This window comes from Mirounga leonina, unplaced genomic scaffold (genome assembly GCF_011800145.1).
Source record: "Mirounga leonina isolate KUSES-001 unplaced genomic scaffold, KU_Mleo_1.0 Mir_115, whole genome shotgun sequence".
NCBI lineage: Eukaryota > Metazoa > Chordata > Mammalia > Carnivora > Phocidae > Mirounga > Mirounga leonina.
Window position 1 is genome coordinate 49,952,685 of NW_023270268.1, and position 27,543 is coordinate 49,980,227.

General features: G+C 38.9%; 1 protein-coding gene across 1 annotated transcript in view; it reads left to right on the top strand.

Moving 5' to 3' along the window:
* The window catches only part of KCNAB1 (potassium voltage-gated channel subfamily A member regulatory beta subunit 1), a 377,254-nt gene that overhangs the window by 307,314 nt on the left and 42,397 nt on the right, over nt 1-27,543 (top strand). The window contains exon 8 of the mRNA XM_034997624.1: nt 7,854-7,940. Coding sequence (XP_034853515.1) covers nt 7,854-7,940 — 87 coding nt within the window. The remainder of the gene's footprint in view (nt 1-7,853; nt 7,941-27,543) is intronic.

Sequence of the window (27,543 nt, forward strand, 5' to 3'; positions counted from 1 at the left end):
GCCATCCTTATGTAAATGTGATAGATACTGGAGCAGCATTGTTAGATCAAAGAATAATGCATATTTTTTAAATTATTTTCTAAAAAGGAATATACCAATCTGATGGATGAGCTGGTTTTATTTGTTTAGTTATACATTTATTTAGTAATGCGTTTTAGCTACTTTTTATAATTTTGTGCTTCTTTTTCTGGGAACCAGCTCTTCATGTTCTTAAGCTATTTTTCTTTTGAGTTGTTTGTCTTGATCTTATTAATTTTTCAGGAGCTCTTTGTATATTAATAATGTTCACTCTTTGTCAGTTACACGTGTTGCAAAAATGTTCTTCCAGGCTGTCATTTCATTGTGAAGTTTTTTTCAGAACCTAATCTGAAAGATAATGTTGAGAGGTGCCTGGGTGGCTCAGCTGGTTAAACATCTGACTTCAGCTCAGGTCATGATCTCAGGGTCCTGGGACCGAGCCTCAGTTGGGCTCCCTGCTCAGCAGGGGTTGGGGGGGAGAATCTACTTGTGCCTCTCCCTCTGTACCTCCCTCCACTTGTATGCTCACTCACTCTCTCTCAAATAAATGAATAAAAGTCTTTTAGAAAAAAGATAATGTTGAATTTGAAGACATTCATTGCAGTTTAGAAGTTAGAGATCTTTATTAACCTATAAAGAAAACTTGGAAAGATCTTAGACTTCCATTGGAAAAAAAATAATTTTGGTGTTCAATCATTTAATTTAAAATAGAGACTTTTAAAAGGGGCACCTGGCTGGCTCAGTCCATAGAGCATATGACTCTTAATCTTGGGGTTGTGAGTTTGAGCCCCATACTGGACATAGAGATTATTTTTTAAAAATTAAAAAAATTTAAAACTAAAATAAAATGCCAGATCATAGAGAATATATTTATATTAATATTTCACATATATGTAATTTTTTAACAGTGATAATTATATCAGTCAGTTGTTTCCAAAGTTTTTGTATGAGTTTGGTATTTCTCATTAACTGATTTTTAATATATTTGTAAGCACTGGCCTTTGAAGCCAAACAAACGGTGCTTCAAGTTTCAACTGTGTCATTTATGAGCTAGGACTCTTTGCGCAAGTTATTTAACCTCACTAAACCTCCATCTCCTTGATTATACGATGGGCTATAAATATTCCTACCTCGCAACATTACTATACAGAGACTGAAATTAGATAATTCACATTGAGCACAGTATCTGTCACATAATAAGCACTTAATAAATGTTATTTTTGTCATTATCATCATCATTCTTAGTAGTGCAACTGTTAGTCTCCATACCCTAGATAAGGGCAGCCTTTACTAAGTAACATTCTAAGGCCACCACAATGAATAAGCACATTCTAGCACTAGAGAAAGCTACCCCAAATTCCTACCCCCAAAAAATCCCTTCTCAGGCCTTCATGTCCAATTTGTAAAACACGAGTAAAACCCAGCCTGCCTCTTAAAACTCTTACCATTCCTGCCCTAGCACTTGCCCGTGTGATTTGAGTGATGTACCATGAGAAATAACCGCCCCCCCCAAAAGAAATAATCTATGTAAGCTTGTTGTACCAAGCTGAAAAACAAGGCAGCAGTATGCTGCCTAGAAAGTTCTTGTCCCTCTTTTCTTTTTAATCTAGTTGATTAAAAAAGATTCAAGAAATGGTTCAGGATGGCAATCAACAGAGAACATAAAATCGAGGAGAGAAAGAATGGAGAAAGTTGCTGTGCTTTTTACTGAATCGCCGTTGCTTTAATACTTACCGGTGTGCGCGTCATTTCAAAATTCTCTCTTTTAAATCAGTTTTCTTCAAGCCTCAAACAACTTAACAGAAATACCTTAAATTCTCTGTCCCTTTAAATAAGTCAAGGAATTCTCTTAGGAACTAATCTCTCAGGATGGATAAACCAGTTCAACTGAAATTCAAATTGACCCAGGTTCAAACTTTAACACAAAATTTCAAACTTCTGGGACTGAAGAATTGAGATCATTTATTAGTATGTTGTTACTGTTTATTTTGTAGTTCATAGTTTTAGCCAAAGACAAAGATATTCATGAGTCCAAGAGCATCAGCTAAAAGGATATTTCTAGGCAGGCTGAAATTAGGGAATTGAGTGAATTTTCAGGGAAAGAAAGTGGGAGGGGAGGGGACATGAGATTTCTAGACCCAAAATAAAGTTTGAAGAGGTTTATAAATCATTGTCCTTGGGTTTCATTGATACTTGTTTTGTGACGAAGGTGACCTTACTGAACATTGGAGATTCTTATGCATGTTATATTTAGAAAGTGTTCTTAGAGGACAGACAGAAGTCCAATTCATGTAGAGTTCAGGCCACTTGAGTGCTGGTGACTTTGGCCACCTCAGCTGGTTTACAGAGTGTAAGATGAGCTTGACTTGTACATAATGCAGTTTTCAAAAAATTCATATGAAAGACCTTTTCAGTGAGCCCAAGTTCCTTTAGTTAGATCCAGTTAGGAACAACATGCTCCTTGGATTCACAAGAGGGAGATAGAAATTTCACAATGGGAGGTTTATTGTATCCATTTAGAATCCCAAGGTCCTTTCAAGCTCTGAAAGTCTATTCATTCAGCCATTCCACAAACATTCTTTAAGTCCCAATTTTGCCAGTGTTAAAATTTAGCAGATCAAGTTTCCTTAGTATCTTACAGGTAAGAATAGAAATAGTTTGGTAAGTCAAATTGTAAGACTAAAGTAAACTGTGCTTTTATAGGCAAAGGCTGTGTCTGAGTGTATATTTGTCTTTCAGGTGAATGACACTTTTGTTATGTGATTCAAACCACAAACTCATTATCATGATTTGAGGAGTAGGAGAGGAAAATAATCTGAGAAGCTGCTTAGACCTTTTTAATGAATGGCAAATGTCAAACCCAACTTCTCTGAACTTTTATTTTAAAAAATTAATTTATGATTTTTTCAATGAAAGAGGAAATTTCTTAACAGATGGCTTCACCACAATTTCTTCCCAGTGTTCCATGTTCATACTTAACTGAAATCACCCACTCAGGATAACCATGTTTCATCATGGGAGGGGTAGCCACAGACCTTATTCTAATACAGCACAGTTTTATTTTTTATTTTTTAATTTTTTTTAAAGATTTCATTTATTTATTTGACAGAGAGATCACAAGTAGGCAGACAGGCAGGCAGAGGGAGAGGGAGAAGCAGGCTCCCTGCTGAGCACAGAGCCCCATGTGAGGCTCGATCCCAGGACCCTGGGATCATGACCTGAGCCGAAGGCAGATGCTTAACCGTCTGAGCCACCCAGGCGTCCCACAGCACAGTTTTATAAAAACAAGCAGACCTGTCTTAAGTCATGACTGAGAGGTCTGCCAAGAAGAAGGCGGAAAATTATATACGGAAAAATTGCCCATCATTTAAGGCAACATTTTTTTTTCAAGCTGGAAAGGAAAGCAAATGTGTGGACACCGCATGTTTGAATAGAACCCTCACAGAATCTCCAGACTACTGATTTCCTTATTTCTACACAGTTCAACAGACAATACGGAACACCTGAACCATCTCTGACCATGCCAGTCTGCTTAACTTCTGAAATGGGCGTATTTCTTTAGATGCCTGTGAAGTTGGCTTACATTGAATTAAAGTTTACCTTATAAACAATACAATTCCTGTTCATCTTAAGAACCTAAAAGAAAAATCAACTTCGATTTCTTTTTACTACAGTCACTTGAAAGCTATTTTCTTATCACCCAGCCACCCCATCCCTCCCACCCCCCAAACCTTTGGCACATGTGTTCCTTTAAAAAAAAAAAAAAAGCTATTTTCTTTACATAACATCATTTAGTATCCTGTGGACTTTTGAGGAATTGCCAATTAGCTTGCAGACATCTCCTCAAGGACAGGGAGCTTTTTTCCTGCTTCTCCTATATTCACGCCCACAGATACTGGGTTAGTGCCGAGGGACAGGCTGAAGTCCAAAGTGCCTTTAGCAAGTGCATTCACTGCAGCAGCGCACTTGCCTACCTTAGGTTATGATTAGCAGCCCGGATGCCCCTCTGCAGCCAAGGTTAATGCCTTTTTGCACGTCTACTTAAACTTAAAACAATACCTGGTTCCAAGCCAATGCTCAACAAACATTTGCTAAGTGGGGCTACAACATGACTATTTGCTCATTGGAGATAAACCCTGAATGGCTTTGTTGAGCATGTCTTTATGTTGCTACAATTTAACTATTTCTATAAGATTAAAGCATCCAAATGGGAAAGGGCAGGAGTGCCTGATTTGGTTTGTAGTCACATGAAAGATTAAAGCATAAAGATCATTTAACTCTAGTTTGTCTTTGGATAAATGAGGAAACCAGGGCCCAAAGATGCTGAGACAATGTCAGCAAGGCCCAAATCAGTACCCTGCATCCCAAACCCTTTGCCTCGCCTGCACATAGACCTCGCCTCTGAATGCCAGGCTGCTCCGTCCACCAGCCAAGAGCTCCGTGTGCTTGACTAACGTGTGGCTCAGACTTCTGTGGCTCCCACCAGTCTGCTTTCCCCCTGACTTCCCTGTCTTACTAAGAGTCCCTTCACTTTTCAGGCCAAATATCTGAGAGTCATCCTCGATTCCTTGACCTCCACACTCTGTACCCAGCACACCTACCAGTCCCCTTATTTCTACTTATGCAACTTGTCCTGATTTTGAACACTTCGTCCCAACTTGGCCCACTTTCCCTGCTGTCGTGACCTCTCAATGGCCACCCTCCCTGCTTTCACTCCTGCCTCCTCCAGGTCATCCTCAGCAGACCCGTGACCAGCTCAGATTGGAAATCCGATAAAGTAATTTCCCCTGTTTAACTCCTCCCTTCCCAGCCCTCCCCCCCCACCACCCCTGCCCAGTGATTTTCCATCTCACAGAGAGTAAAACCCAGAATTTCCACCATGGATTTCAAGGCTTGATGTGATTGAGATTTTCAAAGTTAGGGACAGGGTCTCTTAGAGGCACAATCTCCTTCTACTTCATTTCAGAGTCAGCGTGGGGGTTCAGGTGGGTCACTGATGTGACATAACACATGATTTCTTATATTCTCGCATGAATACACCTGAATCTCAGCCTAAATATCAGGGAAAAAATGCCTTCCTGAGAAAGAATGGAGAGGCACGGAATGATCACTTACGATAAGACTGACCTTCATATGGAGGGCTTGCCATTATTTACGGGTACACATTACTACCTTGAGCGGTGACCTGTGCCCAACATGCTCTCACTGCACTGTTTGCTCCTCGGGGATAAATACGGTGTCCATGCATCTCTATACCCCGGGAGCCCAGCACATTTTGGGCATCATACTGGGATTTAGCCCATGCTTAGGACATGGGAGAGTGAATGACTCAAGTCCTGGCCGACCACACAGCACTACAAACGGGCCGAGCCAGCTGCAGCTTTTTCTCGTAGTTACTCTCTGCCCATGCTGAGCTGTTTAGAAGAGACACCGAGGGATAGGGCCATTATCAGAAAGGGGGACACTTGCTTTCAGTGCCAGGAAGGGCCAGAACTGTCACTAAATGCCTCCCTCCAAAACCAGGAGGTCCAGTGAAAATCCTTAGCATTGAGTCTTTGGCACCTCTCATTCTGAACCTTTCCAGATGTTAGCACCACTGTGATAATCACCACATTTCTATAGATTACTGTGCTTACAAAGTGCTTGACAGCTGGTTTTAGTTGCTCTCCCGGAGCAGTGATCCTGAAGGTAGTATGTATTGTTATCTCCACTGCAGATCAGAGACCTGAGTCACCAAAAAAAAAAAAAGGGGGGGGGGTTCAAATAACCCAAGTGGAAACACAGAGCATGATAGAGGACAGATTTCCAACCTTTCCAACCTGTGATACCCTATTATTTGTTCATTTGGTTATTCTGTCCTCCCCTTACTTCCTCCAATACATATACTTGCTTCCAAAAAGTGGCTCATATCATAGTGCTTTTTAAGGTTAATTTAATTTCAAGCTGCCCCTCGAGAGAGCTGGCAATACCCCAGGCCTGAAAGTCACTGCAGTTTTTCGAGAGCAAGCATTGGACCTTGTAACACCCCTCTGCCCTAATCTCTTCATCAGTGCTTCTTTTAACAAGCTACTATCACAAACAATCCTTTCTCAATGAATGAAAAATATTTCCGGAACTATATCCAAGCACTTCATTTTCCTGTCAGAAAAGTAATTGTGGCTGGCTGGTATACCAGTTTGAAAAATCAAATTTAAATGAGCCAAATTTAAATTTATAAGAGCCTCATTTAACATGCAATTAATTTTATGCCTATAATAAAAAGAGAAAAACCACCGGTCTTCCTGAGGAATTAAATAGGCTGATAAGGAAATGCTGTGCCTCATGGAAATGAGATAAATTTGTTCTTGAACTGTCATCCTTTTGGTTGCATAATATTATATACAATACATTCTATTTCAGGGAAGTATTAATTTTACTGAAATTAAATCATTTTTTCTGAGTACTCCTAGGAATGTGACCAAATGGTTAGGGCTAAAACTTAGATTATTGGTTCCGGATTTTTTTTTAAGTTCTCTCTCTCCTTTATATTACCTAAGTCTTTATAGCTTCTAGTGTTTTCGTTTCTTCCCCCAAAGAACAGGGAATAATAGAAATGGTAGAACTCAGCTATATTTAAGGTTCTTCAAACTTTGTTTCAATCAGTAAAAGGTTGAGCAAAACCTTCATTTGCCAATCCTTTTATTCCTGTTACAACACATGTGTACATTAAGATGGGCTTGGCAATCATTTATTTCTGACATACCATTTTAATGTTTTTGATGTGCAATAAATATATCCCATCCCACTGTAAGCCTGTTAAGTTATTCATAACATGACAGTGATTTGCATTTTTTCAAGAAGAAAGAAGTTAAACTCTTGGGCTACTTTTTATTCTAAACTTTGCTCCTGGATACGGCCACGAATGAGTCACTGTGAGAGATCATTACTGGGTATGTGTTTTCTGGTGAGGTAGGAGTACTGAAATTATTGACAAAGTTATAAGACTTTTTTTAAAGATTTATCTATTTTAGAGAGAGAAAGAAAAAAAAAGCAGGGGGGTAGGGGCAGATGGAGAGAGAGAGAGTCTTGAGCAGACTCCACACTGAGTGTAGAGCCTGATGCAAGGCTTAATCTCACAACCCTGAGATCGCAATCCTTGAGATCATGACCTGAGCTGAAACCATGAGTCACATGCTTAACTGTGCCACCCTATAAGACTTTTCTTTGTTGAGGACAAAGACAGCCTTTGATATATTTTTTAAAGGTTCTAGGGGCCAGTTAATATATCGTTGTATTCAGTGTCTTTTTGAAACTAATAGTGCTTTTTTTTAAAGTAAATGTTTGAAGGAAACCAAACTTGAACTATTTCTATTTTATTTAAATTCAATTAATTAACATATGGTGTATTATTAGTTTCAGAGGTAGAGTTCAGTGATTCTTCAGTTGCGTAGAACACCCAGTGCTCATCATATCACGTGCCCTCCTTAATGCCCCTCACCCAGTTACCCCATCCCCCCGTCCACCTCCCCTCCAGCAACCCTCAGTTTGTTTCCTAGGGTTAAGAGTCTCTTAAACTTTAACTATTTCTTTTTTTTTTTTTTAAGATTTATTTATTTATTTGACAGAGAGAGACACATCAAGAGAGGGAACACAAGCAGGGGGAGTGGGAGAGGGAGAAGCAGGCTTCCCACCGAGCAGGGATCCCGATGTGGGGCTTGATCCCAGGACCCTGGAATCATGACCTGAGCCGAAGGCAGACGCCTAACCGACTGAGCCACCCAGGCGCCCCCAACTTTAACTATTTCTAATAGTGCTTACATTTGTACTTTTTGGGTTTTTCCTGCCTTGGTTGCCAGGGCTGAAGGGCTCCCTCCAGAGGCTGCAGCTCGAGTATGTGGACGTAGTCTTTGCAAACCGACCGGACAGCAACACCCCCATGGAAGGTGAGTGAAGAAATTTGATGAAGTTATTGATTCTAACTGGATGACTCATTTCACTACTAGTAGGAAATGAAATACATTCAGACTGATTTGGTTGAATGGGGAAAATGAACACCTTTCCAGTCAATGTCTTTCAGTCTCAGCATTTACCCTCAAGGCCAGAGCTCTGCATCCTGCATCTTCATTCCTTTTTGAAGCGCCCACAGGCATTGGGACTGTGGCTCCTGCTGGTTACAGTGCTCCCTTTTTCCAGGTTCATCTCACTTCTGCAATTTCATCAACTGAACGAATAAAATTAATTGGAAGGGGAGTTTATAACCCAGCCATCATTATTTAGGAGTAAGTCCCTTGATGATCTTCCTCTTTTGTAATGACTAGGTCTGATTAGCTTCCAATCTGTGGTAACAGGTGCTAAGTGGTACCATGAGCAGAGGTTTATAGGAGTGACTACTTCAAAATGAGACTCTTCATTGCAATTTGGGTTTTGATTTTCAAGGAGCTGCAACATTTTAGTCCCTTTTTGTTACAACTGTTTGAAGACAATAGGCATCTTCCTGTGGAAACTTTGAGAATGTTCCTAAAACTAAATTTTCTTCAATTTACATTTATTTATGGAGTCTACCTAAGATGATTGAGAAAGAAGATAGTTTGGGGGGGACATATTAGCATGTTCTACTTAATTGAGATTTACAGTCTTATGGATTAGACTTACCTTAGGTGAATAAGAACAAAGATATCTGGGGGATAAGAGGAAAAAAGAATGTTCTGTCATTTAAGGCTTATAATATGACATACAGTTACACATTTTCAAGGAATTAGAATAGGGCAAATTCTATTAACTATTCAAAATTATACTGAAGATAAATTTGTCCTTGATGATTCAAAAGGTGGTCCAGGATCTTATAATAAATCAGGTTCTATAAAGGTTTATTCTTGCTATAGGGTTATAGAAGTTATAGAAGTACAAATGATTGTACATAGGAAAGTATATATGAATTTTTCTGTAGGTTGCATTTCTGACAAAATATTATGGAAATTATTTTCCTTGCCATTTATCTCTTAACTACAGAGAAATGTTAAAAATATATTTTTATATATCTAATTTTCTCTTAGAGCCTTCTGCTTTCTTGATTCTGAGTAAATCAGGAGTTTATCATAGAACAATATCAGTGTTGGAAATTCATAATAAGAATTATCCATGGAAATGACATAAAAATGCATATTTTTATCAAGGCGAAGAATAGGTATTTCATAAAGCAGTCAAAAACATCTTATTAGTGTAAGAAGTGCTTATTGCAAGGATAACATGATGTCACACTCTCCTCAATGACACATTGAAAGAGAATGCTAAAACTATCTGATAAACAAAAGTGTCAAATAAAATGCCATTTGGTGGGGACTGTGAAAGACTGAAATTGCTTCCAAGTGCCTAGTGCCACTATTTTCCTCTTTGGAAAAGAATCCTTTGCAATTACACCATGTACAGGATAGAAAAACATTTGGGATTTTCCCGGGTCTTTTTTTTTTTTTTTTTTTTGCCCATTTTGCGCATCCTGCCCCTATGTCTAATTTTAGAGCTGTAATTCAGGAATCTCTCAAACAGAAAACATTATAATTTGCATTCTATACCTATAGAAGGAGGAAGTTCTCAATTAGGGTCTAAGCTATGTGATATTGATAAGATAATGGTGTCTTGTGTGTGAACATGATGTGTTGAAGTTTAGTAGAAGGGAGCTTCAGAGTGCTAAACAAACCAACGGCAGCAACATTCGAAACACCAGATTGCTGCCCAATAGAATTTGTAACTGCAGCATTGTCCGGCCTTTGCTAGAATTGGAGAACATGTTCATTTTCCCCGCATTTCTCATATAAAATTCCACAGAGCAGAAAATTTTATCAAGCTATTTTGTCAAGAGTCACTGTCCAAGTTCAGAAGTCTAATGAAGGAGGCCAAACAATAGAAATTTGCACTTGATGATAAGATCAAGGAACATGGCATTTTGTGGCTCTGCGGCCATCCACCATTTCAATGCTGGAATGTAGTCGGCTCTCCCCACCCTCCACCAAAGGGATCCACTCCTAGCTGGCCTATCAGGCTCTAAGGCTTATTCCTCTGGGAGGATTTAGCAGGGACATACCAAAGAAATTCCTCAAGTAGGACTTGTTCCAGATTGAAATCGCGTCCCTGTAATTTCTCCCTGGCTTTCAGAAAATGTGTATCCTCAAACTTAGTATGCTAATTTGTTCCAAGGTGGGCCTGGTGGAGATGCTGGTGTGATACTAGTCTCTGGAAACTTATTCTCTGCTTTTTGTGTCTTCTACTTTACTGTAGCAGAGGGCAGCACTGATCTGGGCAATAGAGAGAAGAAGAAATAGGAAATAAAAAGAAAATGAGAACTAGACAGGGATTGCCAGGAGGCCTTGGGTGCATTTGCTCCCTTAAAAATGGAAGAATATGGCGTCTAAGCTATTTCTGGATTCCATGTTGTTATTAAGATTCATTTCTGCCATGAGTTTCTAAGTCATAAGTTGTGTGTGAGTGAAGGTTGTACGTGTACAATGGGGTCTACCTCAGAGGGCTATTAGTGTTTCTAAAAACAGCAAGAAACTAAATATTATATATAATCAGAATTACCCTTCAAAAGCCTACAGTAGTTCTTTGTTAGTCAATGTTACTCTATAGTCTTTAATTAGTTTTCAATTTCCTCTGCAAATATAGTGACAAAACCATGACTGGATACTTGCCCAGCCCCCCAACCCCCCCTTTTCTAATTTTTGTAATGGTCAGAAAACTCTTAATATCGTTCACATACTTTTCTTTATTTCAGCAACTCACATTGGCAATTTTAGGTTCGACTGCATCCATTCCTGTCTAATATAAGTGATGTAACTGTGGCTGCCAAGTGCATAGTGATGAAGTTTCATATATTAAATCTATATATGTTGGCACTGTACTGCGTGTGTGTGTCTGGGTATCTCATATTAGACCCTTAGCCTTTGAAAATCATTTTTATTGGTTTCAACCATTCCTATCAACTCCGTGGAGCCACGGCACATGCTAAGCTATAATTTTGGTGAGGCACCTGGTTTAAACCCCAGGGACCTAATGAGAGAGCCCAGCGCAGCTTTCTGAGACACGTTTTAAACTTTGATTTAAGTTTATTAAAATGCCAACCCATTCATTTGATTTGCACCTTGAAAGGATGTTAATTGGGAATGTTTCTAAAATAAACCAAGATGAGTTTCATTCAGTTTCTCCATATCCTATGGCAACCAACTGAGCCAGAAAAAGATGAGCAGTGGCATCTTCTTTATAATATATAGGCATCATATATCCAATTAGTTGGTGTCTTCCCTTCTTCTTTAGAAAACCAGTAGACAAAAAGTGAGCCCTCTCAAAAGAATGGCTGTAAATTCCAAATGTGCCATCAGTGGAGAACATGGTTAAGATGCTTAATTTGCAATCTGCAAGCCTATGCAGTGCAATTACATTTTACAGCATGGGACGATGTTCCTGACAACAGAGGGGAACTCTTGTACTTTTCCCTCTGTCCTTCTTGTTTATTTTTTCTGGTTCACCTAGTAGGAAGTCATTTTTCTTTCACAGCATCTGCCATACCATCTGTCTCTTCTACAATATCTGGCATCGATGGTGTGTGTTTCAATCCCAGAAAGAAAGAAAAAAAAAAAAAAATCAGCCCCGTATCCCATTTCTTCTTTCTTATGCTGCTGTGTTCTTACCAGAGTCACTGACAGTTCCTTGTGCTCTCTGCTACTCATATTCTTAATTCTCTCATTTCCATAAATCCCACTGTGTATTTCAGAATCTTCTCCTGAGCTCATACAAAAGAAACTTCAGGGCGCCTGGGTGGCTCAGTTGGTTAAGCGACTGCCTTCGGCTCAGGTCATGATCCTGGAGACCCGGGATTGAGTCCCGCATCGGGCTCCCTGCTCGGCGGGGGGTCTGCTTCTCCCTCTGCCCCTCCCCCCTCTCATGTACTCGCTCTCTCTCATTCTCTCTCTCAAATAAATAAAATCTTTAAAAATAAATAAATAAATAAATAAATAAAAAGAAACTTCATTCCAATATAAGTCAGCCTCGAAAGGGATAGACACAGAGCATTTGTGTGTCTGAGGACCTGTATTAGAGGTTTTTTGGTTTGGTGTTCTGTCATTCCCAAGTGTCAGGCTAATTTCTCTCTATATATCCTTCTCATTGTTCCAGAGAGTGAGTGAGTGAGCATTACTAGAGGGCAGGAGTCTACAAAGCATGGACTACTTATGAATAACAGAAAAAAAGAGGGGAACTGTTTTTGTTTGCATAGCTTTTTATTTTTTTTTAAGATTTTATTTATTTGACAGAGAGAAAGCAGGGGGAGCGGCAGGCAGAGGGAGAAGCGGGCTCCCCACAGAGCGGGGATGAGAATCGATCCCAGGACCCTGGGATCATGACCTGAGCCGAAGGCAGACACTCAACCGACTGAGCAACCCAGGCGCCCAGTTTGCATAGCTTTTTAAAAAGGAAAAGAGAAATCCCACCAATGTGTTGATCTGAGAATATGATGATTTTTTAATGAAATCATATTTTAATTTAAAAAACATTTGGAATTCAGCCTTCTAACTTTTATTTAGAGCTTTTTGCCAAAACTAGTTAATCTCACAGACTCTCTTAGTCATTAGGTGTTTTCCCAACCTAATTACAGTTCCATTTTTTTTTTTCCTGCTAGCAAGTCAATGCAGACATAAACAACACAGATTGTCTTTTTTACTTATTTTTTAAGATTTATTTGACAGGGAGAGAGAAAGCGCACAAGCAGGGGGACAAGTAGAGGGAGAAGCAGACTCCCCACTGAGCAGGGAGCCCTGAGGGGCTCGATCCCAGAACCCTGGAATCATGACCTGAGCTGAAGGCAGACGCTTAACTGACAGAGTCACCCTGGTACCCCCAGATGTCTTTTTAAAATAAGAGAGACAATATCAAATTAGCTTCACTTAGTTCCCACAATATCATCATGTCAAACAGCCCATTCCATAAGTATTTACTTCCTGCTAAGCCATCTTGTTTGGTGTCCCCATATGCAAGCAGGAATCCATAGATATTCAGGTATCTAGGATATCCAATGACAGCTAAAAAAATACCAGAAAGTAACACACATTTCAGCATCCCAAATTTTCTCCGTTTTTCAATTCCAGAACACTGGATCTAGATATTTAGATCCAAAGCAAAGTTTTCAGAACAAAAATTTAATGACCTAAAAACTAGAAATGTCACCTAAGCACAATGGATCATTCCCTCTGCCTTTATATTTTATTATCTTCCTGAAAGACACTCTCAATCTTTCCCCCAAGACATAATGATACCAGGCAGAAATCTTCTGCAAATAGTCATTAGCAGCACTAATTATTATGCAAGTCATATGTGTATTTTGAATTTTCTATTAGTTACTTTCAAAAGGTAAAAAGAAACAGATGAAAATAATTGTAAAAATATATTTTAGGGGTGATGGCTGGCTCAGAGCATGCAACTTTTGATCTCAGGGTTGTAAGTTCAATGCCCACATTGGGTGTAGAGATTACTTAAAAATAAAAAAAATCTTAAAAAAATACATATATATATTTTCAATTTAACCGGATATATAAAAATATTATTTCAACATGTAATTAATATAAAAATTATTTTTTAAAGATTTTTATTTATTTACTTGACAGAGCACAAGCAGGTGGAGTAGCAGGTAGAGGGAGAGGGAGAAGCAGGTTCCCTGCTGAGCAAGGAGCCCAATGCGGGGCTTGATCCCAGGACCCTGAGATCATGACCTGAGCTGAAGGCAGTTGCTTAACCAACTGAGCCACCCAGGCGCCCCAATATAAAAATTATTAATGAGATTATTTTCACACTAAGTCTTTGAAATCTGTTGTGCTTTTCATGCTTATAGCACGTCTTAATTTGGATCAGCCACATTTCAAATGCTTCATAGCCACATGTGGCTACTGACAACTGCATTTGATCATACGCAGGTCTATAAACTCTATTTCCAGTCTAGCAGAGCAACAGACACATAGTAGGTGCTCAGTAAATATTTATTATGTGGATAGATGGATAGATGGATGGATGAATGATTGGATGAATGAATGAATAAGTGTTGAGCAATTGAAGGAGTGAAGCTCTAAAGTGAAATAGATCCAACTTTATTTTTCTCTACTTGAAAACCTATTTTGGTTTCCTAATATCTACAAACATTCTGGCACCTGATCTGGTTCAACATATTTCGGGGTGATGTTGAGGACAGGTTGCTGGCAAACATCCCCAACACACTCTTACATTCTGTTTCTCCTCATCAGCAACAACAGTAGCCTCCAGATGCCAGGTCTTTCTCCAGAAATCTGACTGATACCTAAATGAGCAGAAATGAATGGAGGGATGATTCTTTGGCAGTTCAGCTGAACCTGAGGATTACTATATCAAATTAAAATTATCTAATGCATTTCATTTATGACCCTGGCCAGGATGCTCCTGAGAGTCTCTAATGCCCATCAGATCAATTTAACCTTCTGGTTTGAAAGGCCGGGACAGCTGAGTTTTCAAGAAATTAATTTGGAGAAAATGATTTTCATATCCAAGAAGATGAGCCAAAACCTACCAACTCTGTGGCAAAAAAAAAAAAAAAAAAAAAAAAAGAGCATTCCGATTTTGTTACATCAGTTTTATTTGCATTTTAACTGCAAATTCACCAAAAACTGGACTGCTACTTTAGACCTATTCATCTGATGTCTTATCCTTTACAAAACAACAAGTCATTGAACAAAAAGAGATATTTCTTTCATCTGTTCTAAGAAACAGCATTGGAGATGGTTGGATTCCCTTTGGGTTCTTTCGGTCTCTAGTATGGCTTTTTAGAAAATCTCATGTTGCTGTTCACTGTGGGCCTCCTCATTGGGACAGTTATTTCTGCAAAGTGGACTGGGGGAATCTTAGATGGGGGGCACAGCTTCAAATCCTGGCTTTACCACTTACTGTACTGTATACCAGCGCAAGTTACTATCCCACTGAGGCTCAGGTTCCTCACCTAAAAATAGAGGCAACACAGAAAGTGACTTCTGACTGAGTTAACAGTGTGGGCACAGGAGGGTGAAGCAAACAAGCCCCTTTTCTAGAATGTCCCTTGTAACACATATACATATAAAACTCCACTTTTTCTTAATTTCTTCTCAGAGGTTACCATAGGAGAAATCCAAGGCCCTGAAATTATAATGTGATGAAAATAAAATAAAGGTGGCCAGGCTGCAAAGGCAACCAGGGTCTTCAGTGAGGCCAAGTGGAAATCAAGGCACAGTCTTGGCAGTGGAATTTTCTTCTAGCCCATCATTTCTCCCTGGAATTTTGTTCTGAAATCCTCCACATCCTTTGCAATTAGTGTAATCATAGATTTTCCAGGGTTCATCAATTCAGTTGAAAGGCAATCTTGAGACTGTGATTTTATTTTCAAAAGTATATCTAGAAAAAATTCAATAATAGGATCTACTTATTCATTCAGTTGAAATCCACTGAATATCTACTATGTTCCAAGTACTTTTCTGTTCACTGGGAGAAGCAGAAGTTAATAAATTAGGCAAACATCCTGCCTTATAGAAATTACATTCTTGTGGGGGAGACAGACAATAAGTTAGTAAGAAAGTTACATTAGATAATAGTATGAAGAAAAAATAAGTCCTGGGAGGAGGATGGGAAGTATGGGGGGGTAGATTTTAGATAGGGTGTCCAAGGGAGGTCTGAGAAGGATATGGGGGGAATAGCCTGGCCTCCACAAAATGGGAAGGGTATAACTTTGGAGTCAGACCCTAATTCAGATCATCTGTCTATTTCTTCCCAGTTGTATCACTTTAGACACATTATTTAACCACTCTTTTTTTTTTATTTAACCACTCTTATCCTTACAGATAAGTTTCCTTATTTATAAAATGAAAGTATTTCTACTTTATAGAGTTATGAAGATTTTTTGGGATGATATGTACAAAATGCATAGAATGTTGCTTAGTACACAGTAATTACTAAAAAAGTTAAAGCTATCTTTTTTTGTTGTTCCCGTGTGCATGGTCCTGCTGTAAATTTGTCATGTGGGGAATGACCTTGATGTCCTAGTAGCCTCCAAGTCCACTACCAGGCAATCCTAGAGATCCCAAAAGAGAAAGGCTCACACAACAAGTTAAGATGCATGAATCATATGGCTGATTAAGTCAAGTAAAAAGCATAGTGAGAAGCAAGAGGGGAGAGACGGGGGCAATTAAAACAATTAGGATAGAGTATAAGCAGATAGAGGGACCCAACGACCGGAATCTAGGGGCATGCAGTGTTTGTATGGCCTGTTTTCTCTCTCTCTGCCACATTGGCCTTCCCAATGGGGGTGTGGTTATAATGATCAGATTCAAGATTTGGGCAAGGACGTTCAGTAGATAGCAGGTGCCTGGGTCAATCATACACTCGCTCTCTTGGAAAGCCTCAAGGACAAAATCACCTGGCCATTAGCTGTAGCTCACCAGGTAGCCTGATGCACAGCCATGGACTCTGCATTTCTTGTGCACAGGATTTTCAAAGCCATAATGGGCTCACCAATCGGGCTGATTTAAGACTTTATTTGAGCCTTCATATATTTCATGTGTATTTAGTATACCTTGAATGTTTGGTGTCTTATACATTGGATACATTGTGAATATCACATTTTCCCATCCTTCTACCTCTATACTCAGCACACACACACACACATTTCCTACTTTATCTATGACTACTGTGACTCAGAGGTTACTAATCCCCTGAGTCATACCATATTCATTATGTGAATTCTGCCTGTGTCTCACAAGCTACTTGTTTCTCTACCCAGTTCCATTTATCCTCCTTATTTCTCTTACTTTGTTGAACAGGACTGAATAACCTTAAGTAACACTGCAAAGGCATGTTACAGAGGTCACCACTCTTAGTTGGTGACATGCTGCTTCAGATGTGTAGTCTTGTAGGGGCGTCGAAAAATTGTCCAGAGTTAACAGAGCCGCACCCCCCCCCCCCCGCCCAAGGGTCCTAAACGTGGATCAATCTGATATGCATCAGAGCCCCAGTTAACAAATTATCTTTTCCACCTGGGTTCCATAGAACAGGAGCTTTACAAAAACTACCTTTGCTAGAGTATACTGAGAAATTAAGAGGGCCAAGGCTGCAGAAAATATATGATTAGCTGGCTTTAAAGAAATTATATTCCAAATAATTTGTGATCATCTAGTACCGTATGTTGTGCTTTCTTTGGATGTCAAAGATTCCCAGCCTCATTCATAAAGTCCTGGTTAGAAGGGAAGATGCTAAAGAAGAGTATGCTTATATTCTATGCAGTTTAGCTACTTCCTCTGTTGTCTCCCTTTCTTTGCCCTTTCTTTGAGACTTAAGTGAAGGCAGAAGAGATGCAACCCCTATCATTAGGAAGATACAAAAAGAGAATGTGGGCCATGTCTGGAGGCCTGTTGTACCTCCTCACCACAAATCTGTGGCCCTCACCAAGCTCAGAAAGGGTGACTTTTTGGTTTTCTTTTTTCTTAAGTTGTTTTTAGTCAAGAAAGGGAAAGGGAGATTGAAAGAAAACAGACATGGCTTCTGCGTACCCCAGCTGTCAGGTGGAGACAGAGCTGCTTAGTATTCTGGAGCTGTGGGTTTGTGACTCATGTGAACTTCCTTCTGTGTGCTTTATCATCTCCCTAGAGTTGTGACAAGAATTACCTCCATATTCTGAGGGGATGTCAACTCAGTCTCAGGGGAATTCATCTCCCTAAGTTCCTTATTGTGCTGCAGCTGATCCATAGTCACATGCGGAGGATTCAGAGACTAACATTAGCCAGTGCCCCAGCCCAGGCAGGTAGGGCGGTGGATTTTAGCAGCCGGTCACTTCGCAGCATCTCACTCAGGGTTTGGCCGCATGCTGCTTCATTCGGGTGAGCAGAGCCCCTTGTGGCCTTGCTAATCTGGCATTCTCAGACGGTGGGGATAAACAAATACGCTTCAGTCTCTCTCTTACTTCTGGGGAAAAAAAAACACCAAAGTAATGAAAGGGTAAATAGCTTTGTTAACCCACCTCCCCCCTTGGGGTGTTGAATATGTGTTGTGAAAAAATATGGGGTCTGCAATCAGAGGAAGATGGTGCTGGTCTTAGGTGCGGGAATTTGGTTGAGTAGCTCAGACTTCCTGTTTCTCAGTTTTTCACTTGGAAAATGGCAAGAAGGAAAACATTACCTTGCCGGGACATTTCCAGGATTCTTGTGACGCTAACATGAGGTAATATAAATGGAAATGTTTCATACACTGTAATGCCCTGTACAAATATTTTGAGGTTGTTGTTGTTACATAAATTTACAGTTTTAGGAATACAGATGCATAACAAGGTATAATAATTGAAGTTTCAACCAGACACTAAGACACGATTGAAAAGAAATTTCAAAGAGAGGTGCCAAATCTCTATTTGCATACTTGAAGAGGAAATGAGCAAGAGCTAATTCCATGTCTTTTTTCTCCCCGTGTTTTATTTTGAGAAATTAAAAACCTATGGAAAAGTTGAAAAAATAAACACCCAATATTCTTCACCTCGATTTGCCAAATTGTGCTGTATTTTGCCTCTATTTTGCCCTTTCATTATGACATTTTGCCCATACATACTTCTATCTCCTGAGAACAAGGCATTCTTCTATACAACCATAACACAATCAGCACACTCGAGAACTTTACCATTGATACACCACCGTATCTAATATGCAAGCCATATTCCTGTTTCCTGAAATGTCATTTATAGGATTTAGTTGTTCTTATTGTCGTTTGTTTTTGAGAGGGAAGTGTATCCATGATGTTTTTTCAAATTAATGTTTTATTTTAAAATCAAAACTGTTTTTTCTACTACATCAGCAAAATCCAAATCATTTTTCCAGTTCCAGTATTATTACATCCTATTACAGTTTTTCTTACAGTCAAGATTTTAAGACCAAAGCCCTCTTGTACATATGACATTGAAAAAGAGAACTGCAATAGATCATAGGTCAATGTGATATACTGAACAATGCAAAGACTTTGAAAATGGATAGACAGCTCTCTGTCCTGACAGTAACTCATAGAAATCCTGTGCTTTAAGAAAGTTAATATGAATTTCTGGTTCTGCTTGTCCTCATCTCTAATACTGAAGAAAAGACGAACATCAGCATGTGTTAGTGCAGACTAAATGGTATAATAATTACAAAAACACAGTGGATAGTACATAAAGGTGCTCAATATGTGTTAGTTATTCCTCTTTTTTAAGTTTCTATTTTAATCACCTGGTGTTCATCATGCTTCTTAATTTAATCCCCATCACCTATTTCACCCATGCCCACACCTCTCTGGTAACCATCAGTTTGTTCTCTAGAGTTAAGAACCTGTTTCTTGGTGTGTCTCTCTCTCTCTTTTTTCCCTTTGCTTATTTGTTTTGTTTCTTAAATTTCACATATGAGTGAAATCATATGGTATTTGTCTTTCTCTGACTTTTTTCACTTAGCATTATACTCTCTAGCTCCATCCATGTCATTGCAAATGGCAAAATTTCATTCTTTTTTATGACTGAATAATATCCCATTATATATATTATATACATATATCACATTTTCTTTATCCATTCATCAGTCAGTGGATACTTGGGCTGCTTCCACATCTTGGTTATTGTAAACAATGCCGCTATAAACATAGGGATGCATGTATCCCTTTGAATTAGTGTTTTTGTATTCTTTGGGTAAACACCCAGCAATATGATTGCTGAATCTGAAGGTAGTTCTATTCTTAACTTTTTAAGAAACCTCCATACTCTTTCCCAAAGTGGCTGCACCAACAGTGCATGAGGGTCCCTTTTTCTCCACATCCTCATCAACACTTGTTTCTTGTTTTGTTGATTTTAGCCATTCTGACAGGTGTGAGGTGATATCTCATTGTGGTTTTGATTTGCTTTCCCTGATGATAAGTTATGATGAGCATCTTTTTATGCATCTGGATGTCTTCTTTGGGGAAATGTCTGTTCATGTCTTATGCCCATTTTTAAATTGGATTACTTGTTTTTTAGGTGTTGAATTGTACAAGTTCTTTATATATTTTGGATACTAACCCCTTACTGGATATGTCATTTGCAAATATCTTCTCCCATTCCATAGGTTGCTTTTTAGTTTTGTTGATTATTTCCTTTACTGTGAAGAAGATTTTTATTTTTATATAACCCCCCCAATTTTTTTTTGCTTTTGTTTCCCTTGCCAAAGGTGACATATCTAGGGAAAATGTGGCTATAGCTGATGTCAAAGAAGTTATTGCCTGTGTTCCCTTCTAGGATTTTTTATGGTTTCAGGTCTCATATTTAGGTCTTTAGTCCATTTTGAATTTATTTTTGTGTATGGTATAAGAAAGTGGTCCAGTTTCATTCTTCTGCATGTTGTTGTCCAGTTTTCCTAACACATTTGTTGAAGAGACTGTCTTTTTCCCATTAGATATTCTTTTCTGCTTTGTTGAAGATTAATTGACCATATAATTGTGGGTTTATTTCTGGATTTTTCTATTCTGTTCCATTGATCTATATGTCTATTTTTGTGCCAGTACCCTACTATTTTGATTACTGCAGCTTTGTAATATAACTTGAAGTCTGAAATTGTGATGCCTCCAGCTTTGCTTTTCTTTTTCAAGATTGCTTTGGCTATTTGAGGTCTTTTGTGGTTCCGTACAAATTTTAGGATTGTTTGTTCTAGTTATATGAAAAATGCTGTTGGTGTTTTGATAGAGATTCCATTAAATGTGTACATGGCTTTGGGTAGTTTAGACACTGTAACAATATTTGTTCTTCCAATCCGAGAGCATGGAATGTCTTTGCATTTCTTTGTGTCATCTTCAATTTCTTTCATCGGTATTTTATAGTTCTCAGAGTACAGGTCTTTCATCTCTTTGGTTAGATTTATGCCTAGATATCTTACTATTTCTGGTGCAATTGTAAATGGAGTTTTCTTAATTTCTCTTTCTGCTGCTTCATTATTGGTATATAGATTTGCAACAGATTTCTGTACATTGATTTCGTATCCTGTGACTTTATTGAATTTGTTTATCAGTTCCAGCAATTTTTTTGTGGAACTCTACATGGAGTTCATGTCACCTGCAAATAGTGACAGTTTTATGATCACTGCAGATTTGGATGCCTTTTATTTCTTTTTGTAGTCTGATTGCTGTGCGAGGACTTCCAGTACTATGTTGAATATATGTGGTGAGAGTGGACATCTTTGTCTTATTCCTGACTTCAGGAGAAAGGCTCTGTTTTTCTGCATTAAGGATGATCTTTGCTGTGGGTTTTTCATATATGACCTTTATTATGTTTAGGTATGTTCCCTCTAAACCTATTTTGTTGTACTTTGTCAAATGCTTTTTCTGCATCTATTGAAATGATCATATGGTTCTTATCCTTTCTCCAACTGATGTGATATATCATGTTGATTGATGTGCAAATATTGAACCACTCTTGCAACCCAGGAATAAATCCCACTTGATCATAGTAAATGATATTTTTAATGTATTGTTGAATTCAGTTTGCGAATATTTTCTTGAGGATTTTTGAATCTGTGTTCATCAGAGTTATTGGCCTATAGTTCTCATTTTATGTGTCTTTACCTGGTTTTGGTATCGGGGTAATGCTGGCCTCATAGAATGAATTTGGAAGTTTTCCTTTTCTGTCTTTTGGAAGAGTTTGACAAGAATAGGTATTAACTCTTCTTTAAGTGATTGGTAGAATTCACCTATGAAGCCATCTGGTCCTGCACTATTGTTGGTTGGGAGTTTTTTGATTACTGACTCAATTTCTTTGCTGGTAATCAGTCTGTTCAAATGTTCTATTTCTTCCTGTTTCAGTTTTGGAAGGTTCTTTGTTCCTAGGAATGTATCCCTTTCTTCTAGGTTGTCCAATTTATTGGCATATAGTTTTTCATAATATTATGTTATAATCCTTTGTATTTCTGTGGTTATTTCTCCTCTCTCCTTTGTGGTTTTACTTATTTGGGTCCTTCTTTTTTTCTCGATATGTCTGGCTAGAGGTTTATCAATTCTACTGATGTTTTCAAAGAACCAGCTCCTGGTTTCATTGATCTGTTCTATTGCTTTTAGTTTCTATATCATTTATTTCTGCTCTATTCTTTATTATTTGCTTCCTTCTGCTGGCTTTAGGCTTCATTCATTGTTCTTTTTTTAGCTCCTTTACACATAAGTTTAGATTGTTAATTTGAGATTTTTCTTCCTTCTCAAGGTGGGCCTGTATTGCTATAAACTTCCCTCTTAGAACTACTTTTGGTGTGTGAATTGTTGTTTTCATTTTCGTTTGTTTCCATGTACTTTTTAACTTCTTTTTTGATTTCCTGGTTGGCCCATTCATTGTTTAGTAGCAGGTTATTTAACCTCCATATATTTGTGGTCTTTGCAGATGTTTTCTTGTGGTTGAATTCTAATTTCATAGGGTTGTGGTCAGAAACGATGCATGGTATGACTTTGATCTTTTGGAATTTGTTGAGGCTTGTTTTGTGGCCTAATATGTGATCTGTTCTGCAGACTGTTCTGCATGCACTTGAAAAGAATGTGTATTCTGCTGTTTTAGGATGGAATGTTCTGAATATATCTGTTAGATCCATCTGGTCCAGTGTATCATTCAAAGCCATTGTTTCCTTGTTGATTTTCTGTTTAGATGATGTGTCCATTGACATAAGTGGGATGTTAAATTCCTCTGTTATTACTGTATTTGTATTGATTAGTTCCTTTATGTTTGTTATTAATAGTTTTGTGTATTTGGGTACTCTCATGTTGATTGCATAAACATTTCTGATTGTTATATCTTTTTATTGGACTGTCCCCTTTATGATTATATAATGTTATATATATATATATAGTTATATATATATAATATATATATTATATAAAGTTATATGATTATATAACTTCTTTGTTTTAAAGTCTATTTTGTCCAATATAAGTGTTGCTACTCCTGCTTTCTTTTGACACCCATTTGCATAATAAATATTTCTCTATCTTCTCACTTTCAACCTGCAGGTGTCTTTAGGTCTAAAATGAGTCTCTTATACGCAGCAAATAGATGGGTCTTGTTTTTCTATCCATTCTGTCACCCTGTATCTTTTGATTGGAGTATTTAGTCCATTTGCATTGAAAGTAATTATTGATAGATATGTATTTATTGCCATTTTATTAATTGTTTTGTGGTCATTTCTGAAGATTTTCTCTGATCCTTATCTTTCATGGTTTGTGGTTTTTCTTTAGTGATATATTTGGGTTTCTTTCTCTTTATTCTTTCCATATTTATTAGTAGTTTTTTATTTATGGTTACCACTAGGTTTGTATATAACATCTTCTGCATATAGCAATATTAAGTTGATGGTTATTTATATTTGAACCCATTCTTCTCTCCTCCCCATGTTTTAGGTGTATGGTGTCATTTTTTATATCCTTTTATTTTGTGAATTCCTTGACTGATTTTTTTATAGAAATATTCACTTCTACTGCTTTTGTGTTTCCTACCTTCATACTGTCATTTTTGGTCTTTCCTATTGACTCCAAGAGTCCCCTTTAATATTTCTTGCAGGGCTGGTTTAGTGGTCATGAACTCTTTTAGTTTTTGTTTGGGAAACTCCTTATCTCTCATTCTATTATGAATGACAGCCTTGCTGGATAGAGTATTCTTGGCTGCAGGTTTTTCCCATTCGGCACTTTGAATATATCATGCCACTCCTTTCTGGCTTGGAAAATTTCTGCTGAAAAATACACTGATAGCCTCATGGGGTTTCCTTTGTATATAATTGTCTTCTTTTGTCTTGCTGCCTTTAATATTTTTTTTCTTTATCACTATGTTTTGCCATTTTAATGACAGGATATCTTGGAATAGATGTGCTTTTGTTGATTTTCTTGGGAGTTCTCTGTGCCTCCTGGGTCTGGATATCTGTTTCCTTCCCCAGATTAGGGAAGTTTTCAGCTATCATTTCTTCAAATAAATTCTCTGCCCCCTTTTCTCTCTCTCTTCTTCCAGGACTCCTGTAATGCAAATGTTATTACATTTGATGGAGTCACTGAGTTTGCTAAGTCTGTTATTGTTTTGCATAATTCTGTTTTTCTCTCTTTTGTTCAGCTTGATTAGTTTCCATTATTCTGTCCTCTAAGTGATTAATTCATTCCTCTGCTTCTTCCATCCTACTGTTCATTCCATCAAGCATGTTTTTTATTTTGTTTATTGAGCCCTTTGTCTCTGCTATGTTATTTTTATCTCTGTGTTAATGCTCTCACTGATGTCATCCACTCTTTTCTCCATTCTAATAAGTATCCTTATGATCATTGCTTTAAATTCCCCATCAGGCATGTTACTTATATCTGTTTCACTTAGATCTCCAGCCGTGGCCTTGCCCCATTCTTTCATTTGGGACAAATTCCTCTGTCTTCTTGTCTAAGTCTCTGGGCCTGTTTCTGTGTGTTAAGTAAGTAAACTACATCTCCTATTCTTGAGAGTAATGGCTTTATGAAGAAGAGGTCCTGTAGTGCTCTGCAGTGTAGTGTCCTCTGTTCCCCAGGTCCTGGTGCTTCTGGGAGTGTCTCCAATGTGTGCTGCATGTGCTCTGCTATTGTGTCCTGGCCACTTTATCTTTCAGGCCAGTTATCTGCAGAGATTCTCTTTGCCCTTTGTGGGCAGTGTGTGGTCCCTGGTCTGAATGTGGCATGTTTTAACTAGGTTAAACTAGGTGCTCTGGTCTGCTTGTGAAATAAGACATGTTGCTGCTGCAACTGGAACTGAAGTCTCACAAAACTCCTGGGTTGAGAGACGTGTTGGCAGGGGTTTGGGATGGTGTTCTGATGTAGGGGCCCACTGGTGGGACTGAGGTAAGCGTGACTGGGAAGGGTGGTTCTTCCAGAGCACAGGGGGTGGGGCTTGGTGTAAGCAAGGTAGGTAGCAATTGTCAGTTCTGCCTGGTTTCCACAGGTAGCCCTGTGCTTATGCTGAGGGGCAGGGGAGGGAAGTGGTGCCTGCCAGTTCCTTTGTTCTTGGAGGGGTCTCTCCATGAAACTGCTTCTCTGGGACAGCTCCAAGATGAGCAAATAGCCTCCCCTCTGTGTGCCCCAGTTGCTCTTCAGATCACTGTTTTCATGCTGTATATCCATGGACTGTTTGCCCTGCCTTTTCTCTAAGAGCAGCCCCAAAGTCCTCCAAGCTCTCCCAGAGCCAACCACACCACCCTTTAAAACTCCAGGCTTTAAGCCCTGCTCACAAAATTTGGGCCCTCTCAGTTTCCAAGCCAGTTGCTATGGGGATTTGTTTTCCCTGTGCATTCCCCTGTGTGTTGGTCTGTTGTTCACCCTTATCAGTGACCACGGCTCCCTCCTCTTTGCAGCAGCTACAGTCCATTTCTCTCCCAAGTTGCATCTCCACACTTCCTACCTTCTAGAGTGTGGCCTCTTCTCTACCTTTAGTTGTAGAGTTTCAGATAGATTTCTGGGGTATTTAGGATGATATGATCTCTAGCTAGTTGTATTCATGGGATGAGGCAAGCCTATGGTCCTCCTACTCTGCTGCCATCTTCTCTTCCTCTACCTGGATCCATGATTTAATTAAGAGTCCCACACTGTATTTAGTTTCATGGCTTTTTAATATTTTTTAGTCTAAAGCAGTTCCTCCACTTTTTTTCCTCTTTAATAACAGTGACATTTGAAAAAATTCCAAGCCAATTGTTTTCGAAAATGTCTCTCAGTTTGGATTGTCTGATCATTTTTCTCATGATTAGATGAAGCATTTTTGGCAAGATTACATAGGTGATGTTGGGTTCTTCTCAGTGTGTCCCTCAGAAGACCCAGGAGTGTCACTGTATCCCATTATGGGTCAGGTTAAGGTTGATCACTTGGTTGAGACAGTATCTTCCAGCTTTCCCCACCATGATGGTACTTCTTTGACTTGGTAACTAATAAGTAACCTGGGTGTGCAATTCTCTGAGACCACATGAATCACTGGGTCCTCCACAACCTGAGTTTAGCCTCTGCTAAGGATCCCTGCTTGCATCAGTTATTACAACAGGGTTGCCACCCATCTCCATTTATAAGTAGATATTCTTCAATAAAGAGGAGCTTTCCCTTCTCCTCCCCAACTCTCATTGCCATCACTCTGGAGCTCCCTCACTTGCTTCAAGAATATAAAGGTTGAGTGAGAGGAGGAGAGAGGATCTAGTGAGAAGGGCACATCTGAAGAAAACTATGCCATGAGTACCAACCCACCTCAGCAGAAGGAGAGGACGGCCCCTTCATTTCAACCCTGGTTAGGGGTGAGGAGTTACAAGGCTACTTAGATTGTTTAAAACATGAGTCTTACAGTTAGGGAGTCTAGTGGCTTGGGAGCTGACTCATGTCTGACAAACCTAGATGTGGAGAAGTGGGCGCGTTCTCTCTAGTGGTACAGCAGGAGAGTGCGCCTTCCCTGGGGGTGATAGAGAGGGCATCTGTGAATGCTTCCTATGTGGGATTCTTTTGGGGTCTGTCCTCTAGGAGGACAGCCTCCTGGAGGGCAGGGAGTGGGAGATGGGGGCTGGAGCTGAACACCCAGATCTGGCAGAAGAAGGGCCCAGAAGAGAAGCAGGAAGTAGAGGAATAGAGAGACCAGCCATGTCCCATTTCACCGCCCCTTCCTGCAGACTGCTACTCTAAGCAGGTTCCAGCTAGGAAAAGGAAAAGTATTTGAGTTTGGAGTTTTGATTGAGATCTATGGAGGCTGTATTTATGATTTTAAATGATGTGGGACCAGCCTGAATTCTCATCGGGGCCAAGGGATACTCGTTCCCACTGAATGTAAAGGGCTAGTGGAAGATTGTGATTACATTATCATGAGTCATGCTTGTTCCACATACTAGTTACATATGTTTACCTAATTTAAATCGATCTGACTTAAATTAAAAATGAAAAAAAATTGACTCTTTCTTTAGTTTCAGAAAACGAATTTGTTTGCTTTACAAGAAAATACCATTATGTTCAATATAACAGGAAGCTTAGGAAAACCTTGTGTGCTTAAAATTCAGGTCTCCACAAATTACAAAATAAAGCATCTGGCCACCTGTATAAAATGTATCCTTTATGCACAGACACCTCCCATACCCCACCAGGGCCCTTCCCCACAAAATCTCCCCAGGAATCTGAAGACTTTTGAAAGTTCATTTTTACTTTGGCAACTAATTATTTGTTAAAGGTTCAAATCCTGAAAAATTATAAGCTACTAAACTTCAGCCTCTGCAGTTTGGAATTTATCCATCCTTTCTAAATGCATCCCTATTTTAGGTTTTGTTCTATTTTAAATTCTGAAAGGTGAGCTTGTGTTGTGACTAGCTTCAATGAATCCAATCATACAAAATTAGTGGTAATTAGATGAGATAGTTTTAAACAACTTTTGAAACCCTAGTACAGTCAAGCCAGAACTTACTTATATAAGAACATTTGTTTTTGTTTTCTAAATGGCTAGTGGATGGAAGGGATGGATACAGGGAAGCAGTAGAAAGGGAAAGAAAAAAAATTTAGTAT